General features: G+C 32.5%; 1 protein-coding gene across 2 annotated transcripts in view; it reads right to left on the bottom strand.

Moving 5' to 3' along the window:
* Window positions 1–21,267, bottom strand: part of DHRSX (dehydrogenase/reductase X-linked) — a 346,627-nt gene that overhangs the window by 90,103 nt on the left and 235,257 nt on the right. For both annotated transcript variants that reach the window (XM_074300237.1, XM_074300238.1), the window contains exon 5: window positions 17,059–17,266. In XM_074300237.1, the coding sequence (XP_074156338.1) occupies window positions 17,059–17,266 (208 nt within the window). The remainder of the gene's footprint in view (window positions 1–17,058; window positions 17,267–21,267) is intronic.

Below are 21,267 nucleotides of genomic sequence, written 5' to 3'. Positions count from 1 at the left end.
TAATAATTTCCTTATTCCTGTAATCTCACATAGATTTGCTGGATAACTCAAAAATGTTTATTATTTACAAATCATATTATAATTAGGGGTGTGTGTATGTGTGTGTATGTTTGTTATTTCTTTTATAAACTCTAAGGTCCTTAATAACAGGTCTGACTTTTCTAAAAGCTGCACTCCCAAAGTGCTAGCTTAGTAATCTATTCACAAGAGGTACTTAATAATAGCTTGTTGCAGTATCTGAATTTTCCTCTTTAGTCCTATTTCAAACTCTATATAATAACCCTTTAATAAATATTTGGTAAATTGAACTAAATTGTATCCACCTAACCAATAATATATATTTGCTTTGACTCACCAATTTTTTGAATGGGCAAAATATATTATTTAGCAAGTAATTAAAATTTAGCTTTCTGACTCAGAAAGCTAAGAAAAAAAGAAGACAGAAACTTGGATCCTTTCCAATATGTGAAGGAAAAAAAAAAAACGTAATATTGCATGTGTGTGTATATGGCCACACTTTTCTTGTGATAATTTTTTTTCCTTGGCAAAAAACATTGACTATATGCATATAAAATATTCTTAAGCAAGTAGCAACCAGTGATTATGTTTTATAAAGTTAGATTTCTCTAATTTGTCTAGATTGGATGCTAAACACTGTCTCTAAACTAAGGAACAGTTTCATCTTGCTTATATAGCAAGAATAGTGCCATCATCCGAGTGGGCATTTTTAATTTTATATTGATTAATGGATGATATAGTCATTAGTTATGCATTTACTTCAGTAAATAACTAGAAAACACAGGGATTCAATCCACCACAGAATTCAAAATATTAGTTGTATAATTAATCACATTATTGTTCCTGAGCTATTTGTTTTAAAATATTTATGCATAATTGTAAGATGAGAAAGCTAACAAAAAATTCAATTTATGTTTAATAAGGTGGCTTATTATATGTAAATGGAGTAACTGTTCATTTGTTTGCACTTTCACTAACTGTACTATGAATTTCTTTTGGTTATTTAGGCTTTTTTTTCCTCCTAGGACCTTGTTTTCTTAGGACCAATACAACATTTTACACACAGTGGTTATTTAATAAATGCTTATTGAATTGAACTGTATTGATTGGTATGGCTTTAGAAGATTTATTATTTCATCAGAATGGACTTGAGCACTATAATAGATTACAACCCTCTATACATTGTGCTCTGTGAATAACTATGACCCAAAATACATATAACTTAGAGATCAATCTTTTGTTTTTAAGACTTCCATAGTTAAAAACATAGTTAAGATCCTGATCAAGATCCCAGGGTCACCTGAACATCACAATGACTCATCAGAAAAGATTTTACTAGTGATCTTTTATTTCTCTTCACACACAAACTCCCATTTTAATTCAGTCCTCCATGACCTCTGATTGTATTATTATAATATCCTTATACTTAATCACTCTGGTTTAAGTCTTTTTCACTCCCATGCATCTTCAGTTCTGAAATACTCAAATGGTTTTGTGAGTATGGTAAATTGAAAGTTACTTCCTATGTTCAGAGGAATATCCATTAGGGTCCATGCCACATAGGTGAAGACTGATTTTTTTTAAGGCCTTACTCACCTCTCCCCATTTCAAGATAGGCTAGTTTTTTGTTTTTTGTTTTTTTAATTAAAGCTTTTTATTTACAAAACATACCCATGGGTAATTTTTCAACACTGACCCTTACAAAACTTTGTTACAAATTATCCCTTCCTTCCCCCCACAGCCTCCTTTAGATGGCAGGTAGTAAGATGTAAAATATGTTAAAATATATGTTAAATTCCATATATGTATAGATATTTATACAGTTATCTTGCTGCACTAGAAAAATCAAATCAAGAAGGAAAAAAAACCTGAGAAAGAAAACAAAATTAAAACAAACATCAACCAGAAAGTGTGAAAATACACACTCAGTTCCCATAGTCCTCTCTCTGGAAGTAGATGGCTCTCTTCATCACAAAATCATTGGAACTGGTCTAAATCATCTCATTATTGAAAAGAGCCACATCTATCAGTACTGATCATCTTATAACATTGATGTTGCCATCTATAATGATCTTCTGGTTCTTCTCATTTCACTTACCATCAGTTCATTTAAGTCCCACCAGGCATCTTTAAAATCATCCTCCTGATTATTCCTTATAGAACAATAACATTCCTTAACATTCATATACTATACTTATTCAGCCATTCTCCAACTAATGGGGATCCAGTTAGTTTCCAATTTTCTTGCCACTACAAAAAGGCTGCCACAAACATTTTTGCACATGTGGGTTCCTTTCCCTCCTTTAAGATCTCTTTGGGATATAAGCCCAGTAGACACACTGTTAGATCAAAGTGTATGCACAATTTGATAACTTTTTGACCATAATTCCAAGTTGCTCTCCAGAATAGTTGGATCTGTTGATAGTTCCACCAACAATGTATCAATGTCCCAGTTTTCCCACATCCCTCCAACATCTGTCATTATCTTTTCCTGTCATCTTAGCCAATTTGATAGGTATATAGTGGTATCTCAGAGTCGTCTTAGCTTGCATTTCTCTGATCAATAGTGATTTGGAGCATCTTTTCACGTGGCTACAAATAATTTCAGTTTCTTCATATGAAAATTGTCTATTCATATCAATTGGAGAATGGATTATATTCTTATAAATTTGAGTCAATTCTCCATATATTTTAGAAAAGAGATCTTTATTAGAACCTTTGAATGTAAAAATGTTTTTCCAGTTTAATACTTCCATTCTAAACTTGTCTGCATCATTTTGTTTGTACAAAAACTTTTAAACTTAATATATTCAAAATTATCTATTTTGTGATCAGTAATGATCTCTAGTTCTTCTTTGATAAAAAATTCCTTACTTCTCCACAGATTTAAGAGGTAAACTCACCTATGTTATTCCAATTTGTTTATAATATCATTCTTTATGGCTAGATCATGAACCCTTTTCGACTTTTTCTTGCGATATGGTGTAATGTGTGGGTCAATGCCTAATTTCCAATATTCCCAACAGTTTTTGTCAAATAGTGAATTCTTATACCAAAAGGCCAGATCTTTGGGTTCTCAAATACTATATTACTATAATCATTGCCTATTTTACCCTGTGAACCTAACCTATTCCACTGATCTCTTCTCTATTTCTTAGCCAGTACCAGTGATAAATAATGATAAATAATGATAAATAGTGATAAATAATGGAAGGAAAATCTAATTTTAAAAAAGCTTGATGAGAAATCCAACTTAACACTGTTATTTTGGAGATCTTTAAAGATGAAACTGGAAGGAGGACAACAAACAAAAAGTGGGAAATATTTGTAAAGATTTTTATAACCAAATATTTTCACCATTCAAGACAATGGAGCTATCATATTGAGATTTTGATAAAGCGTTTTGTTTCTTGAGAGAAACAAAATGGCAATATAAAAACTAAAAGTGGGAAAAACATTTGTATTATATTCTTGACCTACACCACAAATAAGAATTCCAAACTGGAGGTAATTTTTGAAGTTATCAACAAGAAATAAGATAGTAAATATTTGGCAAAAAATCTCAAACATTATCTTAAAAAGTATAACTAAAAAAATCAATACCATTCCACATGTCTACTTTTCCATAAATAAATAAAAAGTTTTATGAGAATAATTTGCAAATTACTTGCATTAATTTAATTTAATTTATTTAATCTATTGTTGATGTGAGTTTAGAAAACAATAAGCAGGCTCCTGAACATTGCATTCCACAGAAGAATATATTTTTAACATAACAAATGATAGATATATGAAAACAATACAGGTCCAATTATGCCAATTATCAACTATAGAGCATAAAAATTGATTCAGTAGAGTACAACACATCAAAACACCATAAGATTCTATGAAAGACATAACAAAAGAGATCACCCTATTAAACAATTTTCTTATTATTAATGTGTATTGAAGCAGGGAACAAGAACATTTATGTTCACCAAATGTCTTAACCACATTGACATATACAAAGTCTAATTTGAGGAGAATATGAGTTCTGCCAAATGCTTGCATTACATCAATCCTGAAATGTTTCTACTAAAAGAGATCCATAATAACTCAAATAATTTTAGCTTAACTATCTATAGAGAAAAACCAAGTGGATCAAGAATACCTATAATCCAAAGTATTATAACACTGAATATACAATTTCTAGTGCTAGTCCAAAGGTGTGTGTATGTGTGTGTGTGTGTGTGTGTGTGTGTGTGTATCTTGGATAGTCATTGCAATTGAACAAAGTTCTTTTGAAGATCTCAAACATCTATCTAAAACAAAGGGAAAAAAAACTATTTTTGGATGCTGTAAAATCATTATGAATCATAAAAATCTATTTTCTAAGAAACTAGAGGTGGAAAGGAGATTATATCATAAAAAAGTATAAAGTGGTGGTACTACATCTCATGAAGAGGCAAAGGTAACCTATTATATCTGAGAGAAAGAAAGGAGGGAGATGAACATAGCGTGTATCAATAGACATATTCGATTTATGGTGAAACTTCTTCCACTTCATTGAAAAGTGAAAGGGAAGGAGTAAGCTAAGGGGAAGGGAATACAGTAATTTCGAGGAAAAGGGGTAAAATAAGGGGAGGATCTTTAAGGTGGGGGAGGGATCCTAAAAAGGGAGGGCTGTGAAAAGCAAGTGGTGTTTACCAGTTGAATACTGGATAGGAGGGTAAAAGGGAAGGAAAGGGGAAAAGCATAAGCAGGGGTTAATAGGATGGCAAGCAATATAGAATTAGTCCTTCTAACCATAAATGTGAATGGGGCAAACTGCCTCATAAAGAGGAAGCAGTTAGCAGACTGGATTAAAAGTCAGAATCCTACTATATGTTGTTTACAGGAAACACACCTGAAACAGGATGAGACATTCAAACTAAAAGTAAAAGGGTGGAGCAGAATCTATTATGCTTCAGGCAAAACCAAAAAAGCAGGAGTAGCCATCCTCATCTCAGATCAAGCAAAAACAAAAATTGATCTAATTAAAAGAGATAAGGAAGGGCATTATATCCTGCTAAAGGGAAGCATCAATAGTGAAGCAGTATCAATATTAAACATGTATGCACCAAGTGGTGCAGCATCTAAATTCTTAAAAGAGAAATTAAGAGAGCTGCAAGAGGAAATAGATAGCAAAACTATAATAGCGGGAGATCTCAACCTTGCACTCTCAGAATTAGATAAATCAAACCACAAAATAAATAAGAAAGAAGTCAAAGAGGTAAATAGAATACTAGAAAAGTTTGATATGATAGATCTTTGGCGAAAGCTAAATGGAGACAGAAAGGAATATACTTTCTTCTCAGCAGTTCATGGAACCTATACAAAAATTGATCATATACTAGGGCATAAAAACCTCAAAATCAAATGCAGTAAGGCAGAAATAGTAAATGCATCCTTTTCAGACCATAATGCAATCAAAATAACATTTAATAAAAAGCCAGGGGAAAAGAGACCAAAAAATAATTGGAAACTAAATAATCTTATACTAAAGAATGATTGGGTAAAACAGCAAATCATAGACATAATTAATAACTTCACCCAAGAAAATGACAATAATGAGACATCATACCAAAATGTGTGGGATACAGCCAAAGCAGTAATTAGGGGAAGTTTTATATCTCTACAGGCCTACTTGCATAAAATAGAGAAAGAGAGGGCCAACGAATTGGGTTTACAACTAAAATTGCTAGAAAAGGAACAAATTAAAAACCCCCAGACAAACACAAAACTTGAAATTCAAAAAATAAAAGGTGAGATTAATAAAATTGAAAGTAAAAAAACTATTGAATTAATTAATAAAACTAAGAGTTGGTTTTATGAAAAAACCAACAAAATAGACAAACCCTTAGTAAACCTGATTAAAAAAAGAAAAGAGAAAAAGCAAATTGATAGTCTTGAAAATGAAAAGGGTGAACTCACCACGAATGAAGAGGAAATTAGAACAATACTTAGGAGCTACTTTGCTCAACTTTATGCCGATAAATTCGATAACTTAAATGAAATGGAAGAATACCTTCAAAAATACAGCTTGCCCAGATTAACAGAGGAAGAAGTAACTAGTCTAAATAGTCCCATCTCAGAAAAAGAAATAGACCAAGCTATTAACCAACTTCCTAAGAAAAAGTCCCCAGGACCAGATGGATTTACAGGTGAATTCTACCAAACATTTAAAGAACAACTAACTCCAATGCTATGTAAACTATTTGAAAAAATAGGGATTGAAGGAGTCCTACCAAATTCCTTCTATGACACAGACAGGGTACTGATACCCAAACCAGGTAGATCGAAAACTGAGAAAGAAAACTATTCCTTAATGAATATTGATGCTAAAATCTTAAATAAGATATTAGCAAATAGACTTCAGAAAATCATCCCCAGGATAATACACTATGACCAAGTGGGATTTATACCAGGAATGCAGGGCTGGTTTAATATTAGGAAAACTATTAGTATAATTGACCATATTAATAATCAAATTAATAAAAACCATATGATCATCTCAATAGATGCAGAAAAGGCATTTGATAAAATCCAACATCCATTCCTACTAAAAACGCTTGAGAGTATAGGAATAAATGGACTATTCCTTAAAATAATAAGGAGCATATATTTAAAACCTTCAGTAAACATCATATGTAATGGTGATAAACTGGAACCTTTCCCTGTAAGATCAGGAGTGAAACAAGGTTGCCCACTATCACCATTACTATTCAATATAGTACTAGAAACTCTAGCCTTGGCAATAAGAGCCGAGAAAGAGATCCAAGGAATTAGAGTAGGAAATGAAGAAATCAAATTGTCACTTTTCGCAGATGACATGATGGTATACTTAGAGAACCCCAAAGACTCTGCTAAAAAGCTATTAGAAATAATTCAGAATTTTAGCAAAGTCGCAGGATACAAAATAAATCCACATAAATCCTCAGGATTTTTATACATTACCAACACAATCCAACAGCAAGAGATACAAAGAGAAATTCCATTCAAAATAACAGTCGATAGTATCAAATATTTGGGAATATATCTACCAAAGGAGAGTCAGGAATTATATGAGCAAAATTACAAAACACTTGCCACAAAAATAAAGTCAGATTTAAATAATTGGAAAGACATTCAGTGTTCTTGGATAGGCCGAGCGAATATAATAAAGATGACAATACTCCCCAAACTAATCTATTTATTTAGTGCTATACCAATCAGACTCCCAAGAAACTATTTTAATGACCTAGAAAAAATAACAACAAAATTCATATGGAAGAATAAAAGGTCGAGAATTGCAAGGGAACTAATGAAAAAAAAGTCAGAGGAAGGTGGTCTAAGTGTACCTGATTTAAAGCTATATTATAAAGCAACAATCACCAAAACCATTTGGTATTGGCTAAGAAATAGACTAGTTGATCAGTGGCATAGGTTAGGTTTACAGGGCAAGATAGTGAATAAAAATAGCAATCTAATCTTTGACAAACCCAAAGATCCCAAATTTTGGGATAAGAATTCATTATTTGACAAAAACTGCTGGGAAAACTGGAAATTAGTATGGCAGAAACTAGGCATGGACCCACATTTAACACCACATACTAAGATTAGATCAAAATGGGTCCAAGATTTAGGCATAAAGAACGAAATCATAAATAAATTGGAGGAACATGGGATGGTTTACCTCTCAGACTTGTGGAGGAGGAAGGAGTTTGTGTCCAAGGGAGAACTAGAGACCATTATTGATCACAAAATAGAACATTTTGATTACACCAAATTAAAAAGTTTCTGCGCAAACAAAACTAATGCAAACAAGATTAGAAGGGAAGTAACAAATTGGGAAAAAATTTTTACAGTTAAAGGTTCTGATAAAGGCCTCATCTCCAAAATATATAGAGAATTGACTTTAATTTATAAGAAATCAAGCCATTCTCCAATTGATAAATGGTCAAAGGATATGAACAGACAATTTTCAGATGATGAAATTAAAACTATTTCCACTCATATGAAAGAGTGTTCCAAATCACTATTGATCAGAGAAATGCAAATTAAGACAACTCTGAGGTATCATTACACACCTGTCAGATTGGCTAAGATGACAGGAACAAATAACGATGAATGTTGGAGGGGCTGTGGGAAAACTGGGACACTGATGCATTGTTGGTGGAGTTGTGAAAGAATCCAACCATTCTGGAGAGCAATCTGGAATTATGCCCAAAAAGTTATCAAAATGTGCATACCCTTTGACCCAGCCATACTACTACTGGGCTTATACCCCAAGGAACTACTAGAGAAGGGAAAGGGTCCTGTATGTGCCAAAATGTTTGTGGCAGCCCTTTTCATAGTGGCTAGAAGCTGGAAGATGAATGGATGTCCATCAATTGGAGAATGGTTGGGTAAACTATGGTATATGAATGTTATGGAATATTATTGTTCTATAAGAAATGACCAACAGGAGAAATACAGAGAGGCTTGGAGAGACTTACATCAACTGATGCTGAGTGAAACGAGCAGAACCAGAAGATCATTATACACTTCAACAATGATACTGTACGAGGATGTATGCTGATGGAAGTGGATTTCTTCAACATAGAGAAGAGCTAATCCAATTCCAATTGATTAATGATGGACAGAACCAGCTACATCCAGAAAAGGAACACTGGGAAATGAATGTAAACTGTTATTTTTACCTTCTGAATCCAATTCTTCCTGTGCAACAAAAAATTCGGTTCTACACACATATATTGTATCTAAATTATACTGTAATATATTTAACATATATAAGACTGCTTGCCATCTGGGGGAGGGGGTTGGGGGAGGAAGGGAAAAAATCTGAATAGAAGTAAGTGCAAGGGATAATGTTGTAAAAAATTACCCATGCATATGTACTGTCAAAAAATGTTATAATTATAAAATAAAATAAAAAAAATTAAAAAAAAAATCTATTTTCTAAAGAAGTGAGATGGAGACTTATTCTAACATAATGGTAGATATGTACAATCTAAAGAATTATGAAGAAATAATATAAAGAATATCGTCAAAGAAATGCATAATAAAAAAAGAAGATAAACTTATTAGAGGCAAGAGCAATAGATAGTCAAAGGATATTCCAGGTGCTACCCTAATATCTTAGCCATGATGAGAAATTACAGAAGAACTTTGTGGCAAATTTGTGGGGTAACATGGCCAAGAGCTATAAAGAATGGGGAAACAAGAATACAGAAAATTAAGAAAAAAAAAAAAGGATTTAAAGAAAATACCTGTTATGGGCCAGAACTTGAAACAAGGTGCTAATGCTTATGTACTTAGTTCATACCTTTAAAGGAGTTCACATCTTTAAAGGAGTTCACACATTAGACTTTACAGCTTTAGAGAGCATATATAAGAAGCTTACAAGCACATTCTCGGAGAGGAGGAGTTAGATTCATTCCAACTTCCACCTTTGTGCTGACTGGAAACATTGAGAGGACAAGAGGCTGAAGGTGGCAGAGACAAAGGACTAGTGGCAAGAGCTCTCAGAATCAAGGAGAGAGATAGGCCTCTATTTTAAGTTAACCCAAGGAAGGACAAGACTTGGACAGAGACAATAAAGGATTTGGACTTTAACTCTTGACTGAATTTGAGGTGATTTTTAAAACTGATCTGAAACTAAGGCTGCCTCCAGAAGGTCCCCAAGAAACCTGCTCTCAGAGAACATCATATTTTAGAGAAAAGAACATTACATTTTGGCGCCCAAACAGGGACCATAACAAATACCCATATTGATGATATCACAGATCTATTGTTGTTTAATTAATCTATTTTGTGGTTGGGTTGTTGCATCAGCAAAATATTGGATTTTAGATAATAATCACATAAGTCACAGGTCATAGATTTAGAGCTGTCAGATTTAGATTTATAAGATATAATCAGATTATAAAATTTATGATTTAAACATTATAGAGTTCAATACTTCTCAACACTATAATCCAAATTTTACAGACAAGGAAACTAAGTCCCAGAAAAGTTAGATGACTTCCCCATTTCTTATAGGAGTACATGTCTGAGATGGGATTTGAACTTGATCCTTCCTGACTCAAAATCCAGTGCTGTAGTTTCCATTTACCACTTTCATCACGCTAGTACTTATTTTTATCAAGGACATTTTTAAGTTTGAGTAAACAAGTCTCCTCATGTGTAACAACCCACTTGCATTTTGGGACAATTTACAGTATTGTGATTTATGTCTTTACAAGAACTCAAATTTTTCAAGCCAGTAAGTCAATCCCTGCAATTAAAGTTAATTGTTTTGAATATTTACATCAGGTAAATTCACCAGGAACAAACACCTTTACATTAACAAAGCAGCATGTTCTAGGAATATCTAAAATGTCCTAAGACTTATCATCATTTGATTGTATACTTTTAAAAATGAAATGACAAACACTTGCAAAGTGGCTACTATAAAGAAAGGTTTAAACAGACAACAGTAAAATAGTATATAGCTTATAGAGACACAGACTTTTTGCTGCTTAAAATTATTTGAGAACATACCATTAAGGAATATGTTTAATAGATACAAAAAAGTACAAATTTTGAAAATTATGTATTTTTTTCTTTCTCTCAAAGGAAGAAATAAACAAAATATTAAATGGGAAGACTAAACTCCACTCTAACCATTTCTTAACTATGTGTTCACTTGTTGCTTTAGCTCTCAGTATCATTCAGTATCATAGCTACCTCACAATTTTGGGGCAGTTAGGTGGCACAGTGGATAGAGCACCAGCTCTTAAGTCAGGAGGACCTCAATTCAATCTCAGACACTTAACACTTCCTATATGTGTGACCCATGGGCAAGTCACTTAACCCCAATTGTCTCAGCAAAAAATCCCCTCCCCCCGCAAAAAACAAACAAACAAAAAAACTTCACATTTTTACAACTATTGCATTTGAAATGTGAATGGAACGAATACACTAGAATAGAGAACATATATCCCAGTATTAGATAACTAGATCCCTGAAAAAGAAAAGGTAATTTAAAATAAATAGTCATATAAAGAGTGCATTTATCTTTTTTGTGTAATTATGGAAATTACTGCTGTCTATTGATATATTATATGGCATTTAATCTTGCATATGAACTGTCTTCAGGAAGAAAAGATACAATAATCTTTACCATTCATGTGTACATGACAGAAGAAAGAGAAATTTGAGACATAGGAACAAAAATTAATGTAGGAAAAAAAGGATGACAGACAGGCAACAGAAAAAGGAAGCAAACAAGTGTACATCCAACATGGGAGTGGCAACAGAGAAGACTAAATGCTTCTGATTTCCATTCACTCTTTCCAACTAGCCAGAGTCCCATGCAGAACAGTATTGTGAATAATACCCAGTACATGCCCAGCATAGTACCTGGCACATAGTATACAATTAATGAATGTTTATTGATCGATTGATTGGATGACAGTGATTGTAAAAGGTCTTTGTGAGAGTGCATAAGGAAAGGAATCACTGGAAAAAGGAGGAAGAAATATTTAATTCTGTAGGGACTTAGATAAGTTTCTTTTATTGGATGGCTTCCCCACTGCATCTAGGACCATCAGCAGTCGTTGCCAGTGGACTCTGGAGTAAAGAATGAAGGTAATGGCTCTGGACAGCTCTGCCTCACTTAAATTTGTTTCACTTACATGTCAAGACATCACCCTCCTGATATTATTGGTCCCCTTTGAGAAGGAAGGATGAACAAAAGCAAAACTGTTTGAATATTTATGAGCCTAGGAGAAGTCCCTTAAAATTCAGGTCCTTCATAACAAGAGAGGTCTTTAATATCTCCTGAAATTTTACCAGAGACTACTACTTTTAGTGGATTAACAACAAATGCTGACAGGCAGTTGAAGGAGATTAGTAGTTAAATCACATAGTTGTTGTTTTTTTTTTTAAGTACACTGAAGGAGTGGGATGTTTAATAGGGGGAATAGAAGAAAAGGATTATGAAGTAATTTTGAAACACTTTATAATAGGTTAAGGCAGGCCTTGATGAAAAGTGAGAAGATGTTAAGAGAGAGGCATATAAAAGGGCATTGGACTCCTAAGCCAGAGACAGAAATGATAAAGCATTTCATGAAAGAAACATGGAGAGGAAGTGGAGAAATAGACATGGAGATATATTTGGCCAATGTAATTTCTCCCAGTGATAGCCATGTCTTCCCTTCCATTCAGCAGCCAAACACAATCATCAAGTAACCCTTATTAGGATCACCTTGCCTAGAACAATAGTTCACAAAGTTTAGTCCTAGAACCCTAGGGAGTCCAAGTAGTCAAAAATCTTTTCTTTTTTTATTATTAAGTTTTTACTGTTTTCTTTTGGTTTAGTAATTATTTTCACAATGACAATTTTGATATTCAACATGGTAAATATGGATAGATAAATGATCTGGAGTTGGCTTGAACCAGCTCTCATTTGCAATATATTAGTTTTCAGGGTGAGGATCTACATTCCAGAAGTCTACAAGTACTATATTTCATGGTTTGACCTACTGTTTTTTATTGTCTGTTTAGACTTAATAAAGTGATGGAAAAGTTATCAAAATGTAGATTAAATATAAAAATGTGTTGAAAGTACATTTTTTGAAGAGTAGAATGTTATCAAAATTTGTTAACCTAAAAATAATATAGATTATATTTAAAAAAACTCTTTATTAATGGGGTATCCTCAATAAAGTTTAAAAACATAAAGGGATCCTGAGAACAAAAAAGTATGAGAATGGCTGACCTAGTGTGACAAAGTGAGGCTGAGAGCAAGAGAGTTGGTCATATATATGGAAAACCAGGGAATAGGATCAGGAATAGGTATATACAGCACAAAGAATGTTTGCTAAGAGAGAATATATGCTGTGTGCTATTCCACATATAAGCAGCTGAACAGACGCTGGAATTAACTAAAAATTAACTAGTCAACCTCTTCTAGATACTATTTAGCAAGCTAAAGGTATTTTATTATTTAAAAATGCCATTTCAAAAGTCATGTGAAAATTACATTAAGGTTTTGCAGGGATGAATGTTGAAAACATTTCTGCATGTATTTTGAAAATTAAAAGCTATTATTAAAAATTTTAAAAGAAAAACAAAACTGAGTTTGCAAATATAAAAATCTGAGAGTAAAATACTTTATTATTATTGCTGCCAAGTGATATTAATAGCTATCCAATAAATATTTGTAGAATTGGGGGAAAAGCATATTGTTTAAATTTCAGCCTAAGTGGGACATAACTAGTGTGTTATGAAATAAAGAAAGGGATAAAAAATATCTATAAGAGATAAAGGGAAAAACACTGGACATGGTGTGAAATGTCAGTTTTGTTTTGGGTGTTGCCTCTGACATTTACTAATTATTTGGACATGTCTTCCTACTAGATTATAAGCTAGGGCAAGAAACATGTCTTACCTAATTTTTCTATCTCATTCAACACAATCAACAAAAAATAAATATTTATTGAGCACATAATATGTGCCAGCCAACATGTTAAGCACTGGGGATACAAAAGGGACAAAACAATCTCTATCTTGTATTATACAATGGAGCTAAATGTACATAAAACAAACCCTATGTAAGATAAACTGGAAGCAATTAACAGAAAGAAAGCTTTACCCAAAGCAGCTGCTTCAGAAATACTGAATTAAACATTTATTCATTATCCAGATGCTAACTTTTCTCATCTAAAAAAAAAGAGGGGGATCACATATAATGTTAATATTGCCTATATAACACAAGTTGTGAGAGAAGTCCTCTGTAAAATATAAACTATCATATTATGTGAATTATTATTATTATTGTTTATCATTAGTACAGGGGCTGGCACATAGTAGGTACCTAATAAAAAATCTGTTGATTGGCTATTGAGTGAATTTGAAAAGGTGCTAGAAGGCCATCTGCTTTCTGCTGAGGCATGTGTTCTTTACTTTGTCAAGAAAATTTTACTCCTTAACTTTTTCTGGATATATGGAGCTTTAGAGTTGTCTTTTCTTACTTTTCCTTAATTTAGAGATGGACAATATTAAGTCTTAAAGAATTACCCTCATTCAGAGATGACTTGTATGAAATAATACAATGAAATGAGCAGAACACAGAAGACAAATTATATGATGATCCCCAAAACATAAAAGAAGACAGCTTTTGAAAGGCTTCAAGAACTGACCGACACAGTGATCAATCATGTCTTTAGAAGACTTAAGAAAAAAAAAAAGTCTGCCTCTTAGCAGAGATTTGATAAACCAAAAAAGTGAGGAAATGAAAATATTTCCAGGAATGACCAATTTGCTTATTTGTTTTGGTTGATTATACTAATCTATTGCTGAGAAGTTATTTTTCTATTCAAGGGAAGGGAGAGGTGATGGGTTTTGATGAACACACACACATGTACACATATGCACACACATGCAGAGAGATGGAGGGGGGGAGACGGAGGGAGAAGGAGGGAAGGAGAGAGGGAGAGAAGGAGAGAGGGAGGAAGGGAAAGGGCATCAATAAACACTTAAAAAACATAAAGAAGAAAGCAAAAAGGAATTCAGACAAGGACATAAAAGGGATCATTTTTTCCACCATGTTAACTTTAATCCATGCTTCCTAAAAAGACTATATAAGACATACTAATATGAAATCTTTTTTATGTTTGTATATTGGAATGTTTGTGCTGATGATGATGAAGTTCATAATAAAAAAGGATATTTTTAAAAGTTTAAAAAAATAATTACCCTCCTAAAAGTATTTACTAGGTCTCCACAGCCACTCAAGCAGTGCATAAAATAATAGAGACATTCTAAGTAGCTCTATTAATCCTTAATAGAGGTGACTAAAAGCTTTTTAGACCTTGTCCTAGATTTTTCTGCTGATTGAATCCTTGAAGATACTAAGGAACTTAAAGTGATGCAAAGTATAACTTCCCATTTGCTTAGCTATATGAGACACCTGTCACTTAGACTTTCTGTGCATTAGCTTTTGATTAGCTGCTGAGAGCAATAGAAATCATTGGTGATTAACTATAGAACTGGGTCTGTCCTGGGATTTGCCTATCTAAGCAATCATCTCTATTCTAAATCCTTCTCTAAGCAATCAAGGTCCAGCTGAGGTCTTTTACAGCATGTACTAGGTTTCCTCTCTACATACTTGGCAACAAGCCATTCTTGACAATAGCTTCATTCATGCCATAGACTTCACTATCAGAAGTATATTCCTTCCATGAAAAAGTTCAAGGGTACCTTAAACTGTTTAGGAATAATGGTGATCCAGAGAACCAAGATTTACCCAAACTTTTTTTATTCTTGGAGGAGACTATAATTGAATGGAAAAGTAGGAATATCAGAAGGTCCAATCCTCTTATTTCACACACAAGAAATCTGAGGGCCAGTGTCTTAGGAAGTATCTTGCTATAAGTCAGACAGGTAGCAAGTGACAGAGCTGGGATCTGAACCCAGGTTACCCTCTGACTCCGAAGCTCAAGAACACTTTCCATTATAGCATATTGCCCTCCTCTCAAAACTATTAAATGTCCTTCATGATGGTATGAAGAAGAAAGACAATTTATATAAATGTGATTCAAAATCTGATTATCAAATATTTTATGCTTTAATACTTAAATTCTAGCTTCATGTTAAATAGATATACTAAGGCAATTCAAGAAGTCAAAATAATTTCAGGGAAAACCACAAATCATACACAAAAATGTAAAATATTTTCTGAATCTTTAGGTGGATGAGTGTCTTATAATAGGAATCAATGATATGTTCGATTTAACTGAACAATTACTATTAGCACTTTTTTCCCTTTTCAAATCATTTTTCATTACTTTGTATATATTTTGTATTTACTTGCATTATATTCCCTACTAGAATGTAAGCTCCTTGAAGGTAGACATTATCTTACATTACATTACATCACAAAATATTTATGATAAGAAATAAGAAAATATATCATGGACAATTTATGAAGAACAAAAGTTTTATGATAGCATAAAAGAGAAAAATATTTTCCTCTAGGGAGCTACAAGAAGACGTAAAATAGAAGAAGTTACCAACTAGTCAACTTTGTCTGTAATAAAAGCTGAATGAAGTTGAAGGAGGGAATAAAGGGAGATGAGCTTTAAATGGAAAACCGAAGACAAAGCATAAATGGTCTAGAATGCCAGGATAATACATTTAGAATTTATTCACAAGCTATTGGGGAAGTACTGAAACTTTATGAAGGGAGGATCAAAATGACGGGAGCTTTTCTTTTAAAATATTATTCTTACATCTTTCTGTGCTTTGTGCTTATTAGATGCTAAATATATACTTAGGTAGAATTGAATTTTCCCTCTGATATTAAATAAGAAGATGGAGATGGAGAAAAAACTGACTTAAGTCATGGTGTAAGTTATAGGATAAATACTATATTCTAGTTAGTTATTGTGGGCTTAAGCTTTAGAGGCTTTAGGAAATCTCCTTCTGGATAAACTCTGAAACTGTGATTTTTGAATCTAACTGATTAACTGGACAGTAAACTTTTAAATGAAAATATAGGATGAGAAACTGTTTGAGGATGGAGATAATTTTTGATGTACAGAAAGACATGAAGATAGAGAAAAGGATGTATACCTTAAGAAAAAAGTGAAGATTATACATATAGATTTTGAACAGTTAGGCTGTGGAAAGAGATAAAGTAATTAATAGAAAAATACTATATAGACAGAATAAAATATAAACACAAATAACAAAAATAATAATTTTAGGAGATGGATGAGGAAGCAAGACAAATAAAGGGGAAAAAAGTAAAAAGTAATGAGAAATAGGAGAACCACGATAATGTAGAATCAAGAAAGTCAAATAATTACTATTTTCAAGGAGAAAGTGGTCAATTCAATTTAAAATATTTCTACTAACATTATCAAAATAAGGTGGAAGCTAATAAGTGGATTTCAAAGCCATCAGTTTCATTCCCCTCCTAGTTCTGATTCTAACTTTAAAGACTTTTTGTATCATGCCCTAGAACTATTAAGTTAGAAGAGTAAATGATACCTGCTTTGTAAATCATCCATATTAAGTTCTCCTACATAATGGGTGCCTGATGACACTGATAGGATTCTTGCATTGTGGCTTGAAGAGCCTGTCTGCTTGAGGATATCCAAGAGAAGATTTGTCAACAAGAAGTGCCCCAAATAGTTCACACCAAATTGTTCCTCAAATCCATCTGTAGTCTTTCTCTGAGGAATCATCATAACTCCAGCTGGAAAGCAAAAATCATATAGGAATAAGTTATTCAAACAAATACAAGAAATCAATCCTAGATGTATTGCATAACAGAGGATGAGTAAAGATGGAGCTTTGAGAGATCTGAATTCCAGTCCCAGCTCAACTCTTAGACATTTATTTGGCCACAGGTTTCTAAAAAAACGTTGTGGATTAGGTGAATATACGGTCCCTACTGGCTAAAAAAAAAAAAAAAAAAGTGATTCTCTAAAGTAAAAGAATGTGAGTCTGAAAGAATCACAGTCAAAATGATCTTGAATTACATAAACCTTCTCCAATTTTGAGTTCAAATTTGGCTTCAGACACTTACTAGCTATGTAATGTTGGGTAAGTCGATTAACCCAGTGTATCTCAATTTTCTCATTTGTAAAATAATCTGAAGAAGAAAGTGGCAAACCATTCCAGGAACTTTGCCAAATCAACCACAAATAGGGTCACAAAGAGTCAGACATGACTGAAACAAATGAACATCAAAAAAAGTGTGAGTTCCTCCTACTACACATTTACTTGTGCTGCTCCCTGGCCAAAATTATACTTTGCTTACTGAACCAACCCTGGCTTCTTTGCTTGCTGAAAATCCCACTACCCCATGAAATATGCCCTATTGTCTAATGTCTTAGGATTAAATGCATTCTCTTAATTATTATAGTATACTTTCATCTCCCAGACATGTGGGGAGTTGAGTATTTGAATTGGGGAATTTTGATAAGGAATTCCAGTTGGGATGCCAAGATGCAGCCCTAAGAGAAAAGGAACCAGCATACACCCAGTGAATGCAGAAGTAGTGGGGCAGGGAAGCTGCTAGCTGTAGGCACTTATAGGAGGGCAGAGTTCTTGGTTTGGAGTTCCACACCAGAGAGGAGAACTAAAGAACCTGGGGCTAGGGGCACCATCCCCCATATCCCAGGACTAAAGGTAATTACACTAACAATATGATCTAAAATGAGCAGACACAGAAGAAAAAAAACTCAACCATTGAAAATACTTTGGGAATAGTAAAGACCAAGAGTCATCTTCAGAGGAAGATACTGAGAAATGAAAAGCCTCTCTTATCCCAAAGAGTAACATTAAATGTTCACCTGCTCAAAAATAAATAAATAAAAAACCCTTTAAAATCAAATAAGAAAAGTTGAGGAAAAACTAAAAAACAAAAACAAAAAATAAGAACAATTCAAGAAAAAAATGAGACGATTATGAAAAGAAAGTTAACTAAGTAGAAAAAGAGATCCAGAATGTTAAGGAAGAATATAATTCCTTGAAAACTAAAACTGGGCAAAGGGAAGCCAACACAGTTATAAGAAACCAAGAAATCACAAAACAAAATATAAAGAATGAAAAAATAGAAGATAACGTGAGATATCTCATAAGAAAAACAGATGATCTAGACAACAGAGAAAAAGAAAACACAAAACAATGGACAACCTGAAAGCTACAATCAAAACAAATACAATTTGATATAATAATACAAGGAGTAATGAAAGAAAATTGTCCTGAATTATTAGAACAAGAGCAGAAAGTAGAAACAGAAAAAATGCACCTATCACTACCTGAAAGAGATGCTGTGAAAAGCTCCAGAAACATCATAGCCAAATTTCAAAATTCCCAGATCAAGGAGAAATATTACAAGAAACAAGAAAAAACAAATAATTCAAATATGGTGGAGCTACAATTAGAAACACATAGCATCTAGCAGTGGTTATATTAAAAAGCCAGGTCACTGAACACTATATATTGAAGAGGAAAAGAACTTGGAATGTGGCCAAAAATATCAGCAGAAGTAAGCATACTTCTAAATTGTTTTTTTTAAAAGATGTTCAATGAATTGCCATTTTCAGGATTTTGTTGCAAAAAAGATCTGAACTTAATAGAAAACTCAACATATAAAATCCAGGAGAAATACAAGGTAAATATCAAAGAGTAATTTCAAGGGACTGAATAAGGATAGCTGTTTATGTTTTATATATAGAAATATAAATCATAATCTAAGATTGTCTTTAGTAAGATAGTAGTTTAAAAGAAAGATGGGAGTATATAGCTTAGTATGATGTGATTCTGAAAGGTTAAATCATGTAGGAAAAGATAAAACTATACAAATGAAGTACAAGAGGAAGAACTGACATAAAAGAATCAGATAGGGGAAGAAGGCTGGTAGTTCTGGAATGCTACTCACATAGGGAAGGATTAAAAAGAACAATACATATATATCTAGAAGGTAAGAAAAGTCTTCTAAATTTATAAAGAAATGAGGGAGAGGGAATAGAATAAGATTATTGAAGAGTGTGTAGGACAATGGGAATGGGATAAGGTGTGTAGATCAATGTTATGTAATAGCAAAACAAGGTAGCAGATTGAAGTAAAGCACAGAAGTCAGTAGGGATAAGAAATAAGAGATAAAAAATAATGAGTAAGAGTAGAGGATATTAGAAAAAACGGGGTAGTAATCATTGATCTCAGACAAAGTTAAAGCTATACCATATTTAATAAAAAAAAGAATAGGAAAACTAATCTATATTATTTTAGACTATTTAAAATAATTAAATACTATAAGTTTGGAATATTATTGTGGTATAGGAAATGATGAGTTGATATCTTTAGAATAATATGGAAAGACTTGGACTTATGAAGGATTATGTTCATCTTTTGAGAAACATAAAATAAACAAACATAGTATGGCCTTACATAGATATATATGAATATATATATATATGTATATGCATATATAATTATAGATATCTGTGTAAATGCATGTGTGTACATATATATATATGAATATATATATATATGTATTTATATCTGTCTATATGAATATATCTAGTTATTCTTCTTAACAGAAGTGGGGAGAGTGGAAAATAGAATAAAGTAAAAATATATAGGAGAAAAAAAAGAAAATCTATAAGGAAACAAAGATAGACATCTCTGAATAGAATTTTATTATGTTAAATATTTTATATTATGTTATTAAATTCTATTATGTTTTATTTTCTTGAAATCAAAATTTATTGACTGATATTTAGAATTTTCTCTTATTTAATGCTGTGCACATAGCAACTTTCTTTTTTTTCTATTTTGAAATAAGTTAATTTAAAAAACAATATATATTGCATATCTTTCTCATCAAATGAAATATGTATAGCATTTTGCAAATCTTAAAATGCTAGACATTTTTCTTATTATTACTATTATTTGAGATTTATCATACTTTGCATTTATGGGAAGGTGACTTAGATGGTTGCTACTTAGTCTTCACTCCCACCATGCTATTCCTGGTTTCTACATATTTAAGTCTCTAGTTCCCCATGTTCAGGTGGGAATAAAACTTTTTGCAATCTAATCAATCTTTAATCCAAAGGAGATGTGGTAGAATTTTTAGGGAAATTATGTGTATACATCCATCCATCCATATATGTATGTAACTATGTGTGTATGTTTTCCACTACATAATCAAGAAGGAAAACTATATCAAAGTACAGAAAACAAAAATATCAAGTATAGCTAAATATAGATACCCTTTTTCTTTTACTGCTTTCTGATCCTGTTGTACAGAGATAGAAAGGAAAGAGGATAGGATAAAATTATGTCACAGCCCTTTCGATTACTCTCATTTTTTACTTTTCTATTCTTAAATTAACTGAGGCTGAGTAAAGAGAAAGACATGATGAATCCAAATTCATCTTTAATTGAATGGGTTTTTACACTGTTAATGTGCAACCACAGCCCTCATGAGGCAGCTAGGTGGTACTTTGAATAAAAGGCTGGATATAAAATCTAGAAGACCTGAGTTCAAAACTAACCCCATGAGGTGACTAGCTCTGTGACCTGAGGAAGTCAACTTTATTTCTTTTAGCATCTATGTCCTTACTAATACCTTCAAAATGTGGTACTGTAGATAGTGATCCAACTATAAAGTAATTTTTTATAACTTTTTTATTTTTATTTTTTTTATTTTATTTTGTAATTATAACATTTTTTTGATAGTAC

The sequence above is a fragment of the Sminthopsis crassicaudata genome, chromosome 3 (genome assembly GCF_048593235.1).
Source record: "Sminthopsis crassicaudata isolate SCR6 chromosome 3, ASM4859323v1, whole genome shotgun sequence".
NCBI lineage: Eukaryota > Metazoa > Chordata > Mammalia > Dasyuromorphia > Dasyuridae > Sminthopsis > Sminthopsis crassicaudata.
Note: the sequence above shows the minus strand (reverse complement) of the source record. Positions and strands in the feature narration are given on the sequence as shown.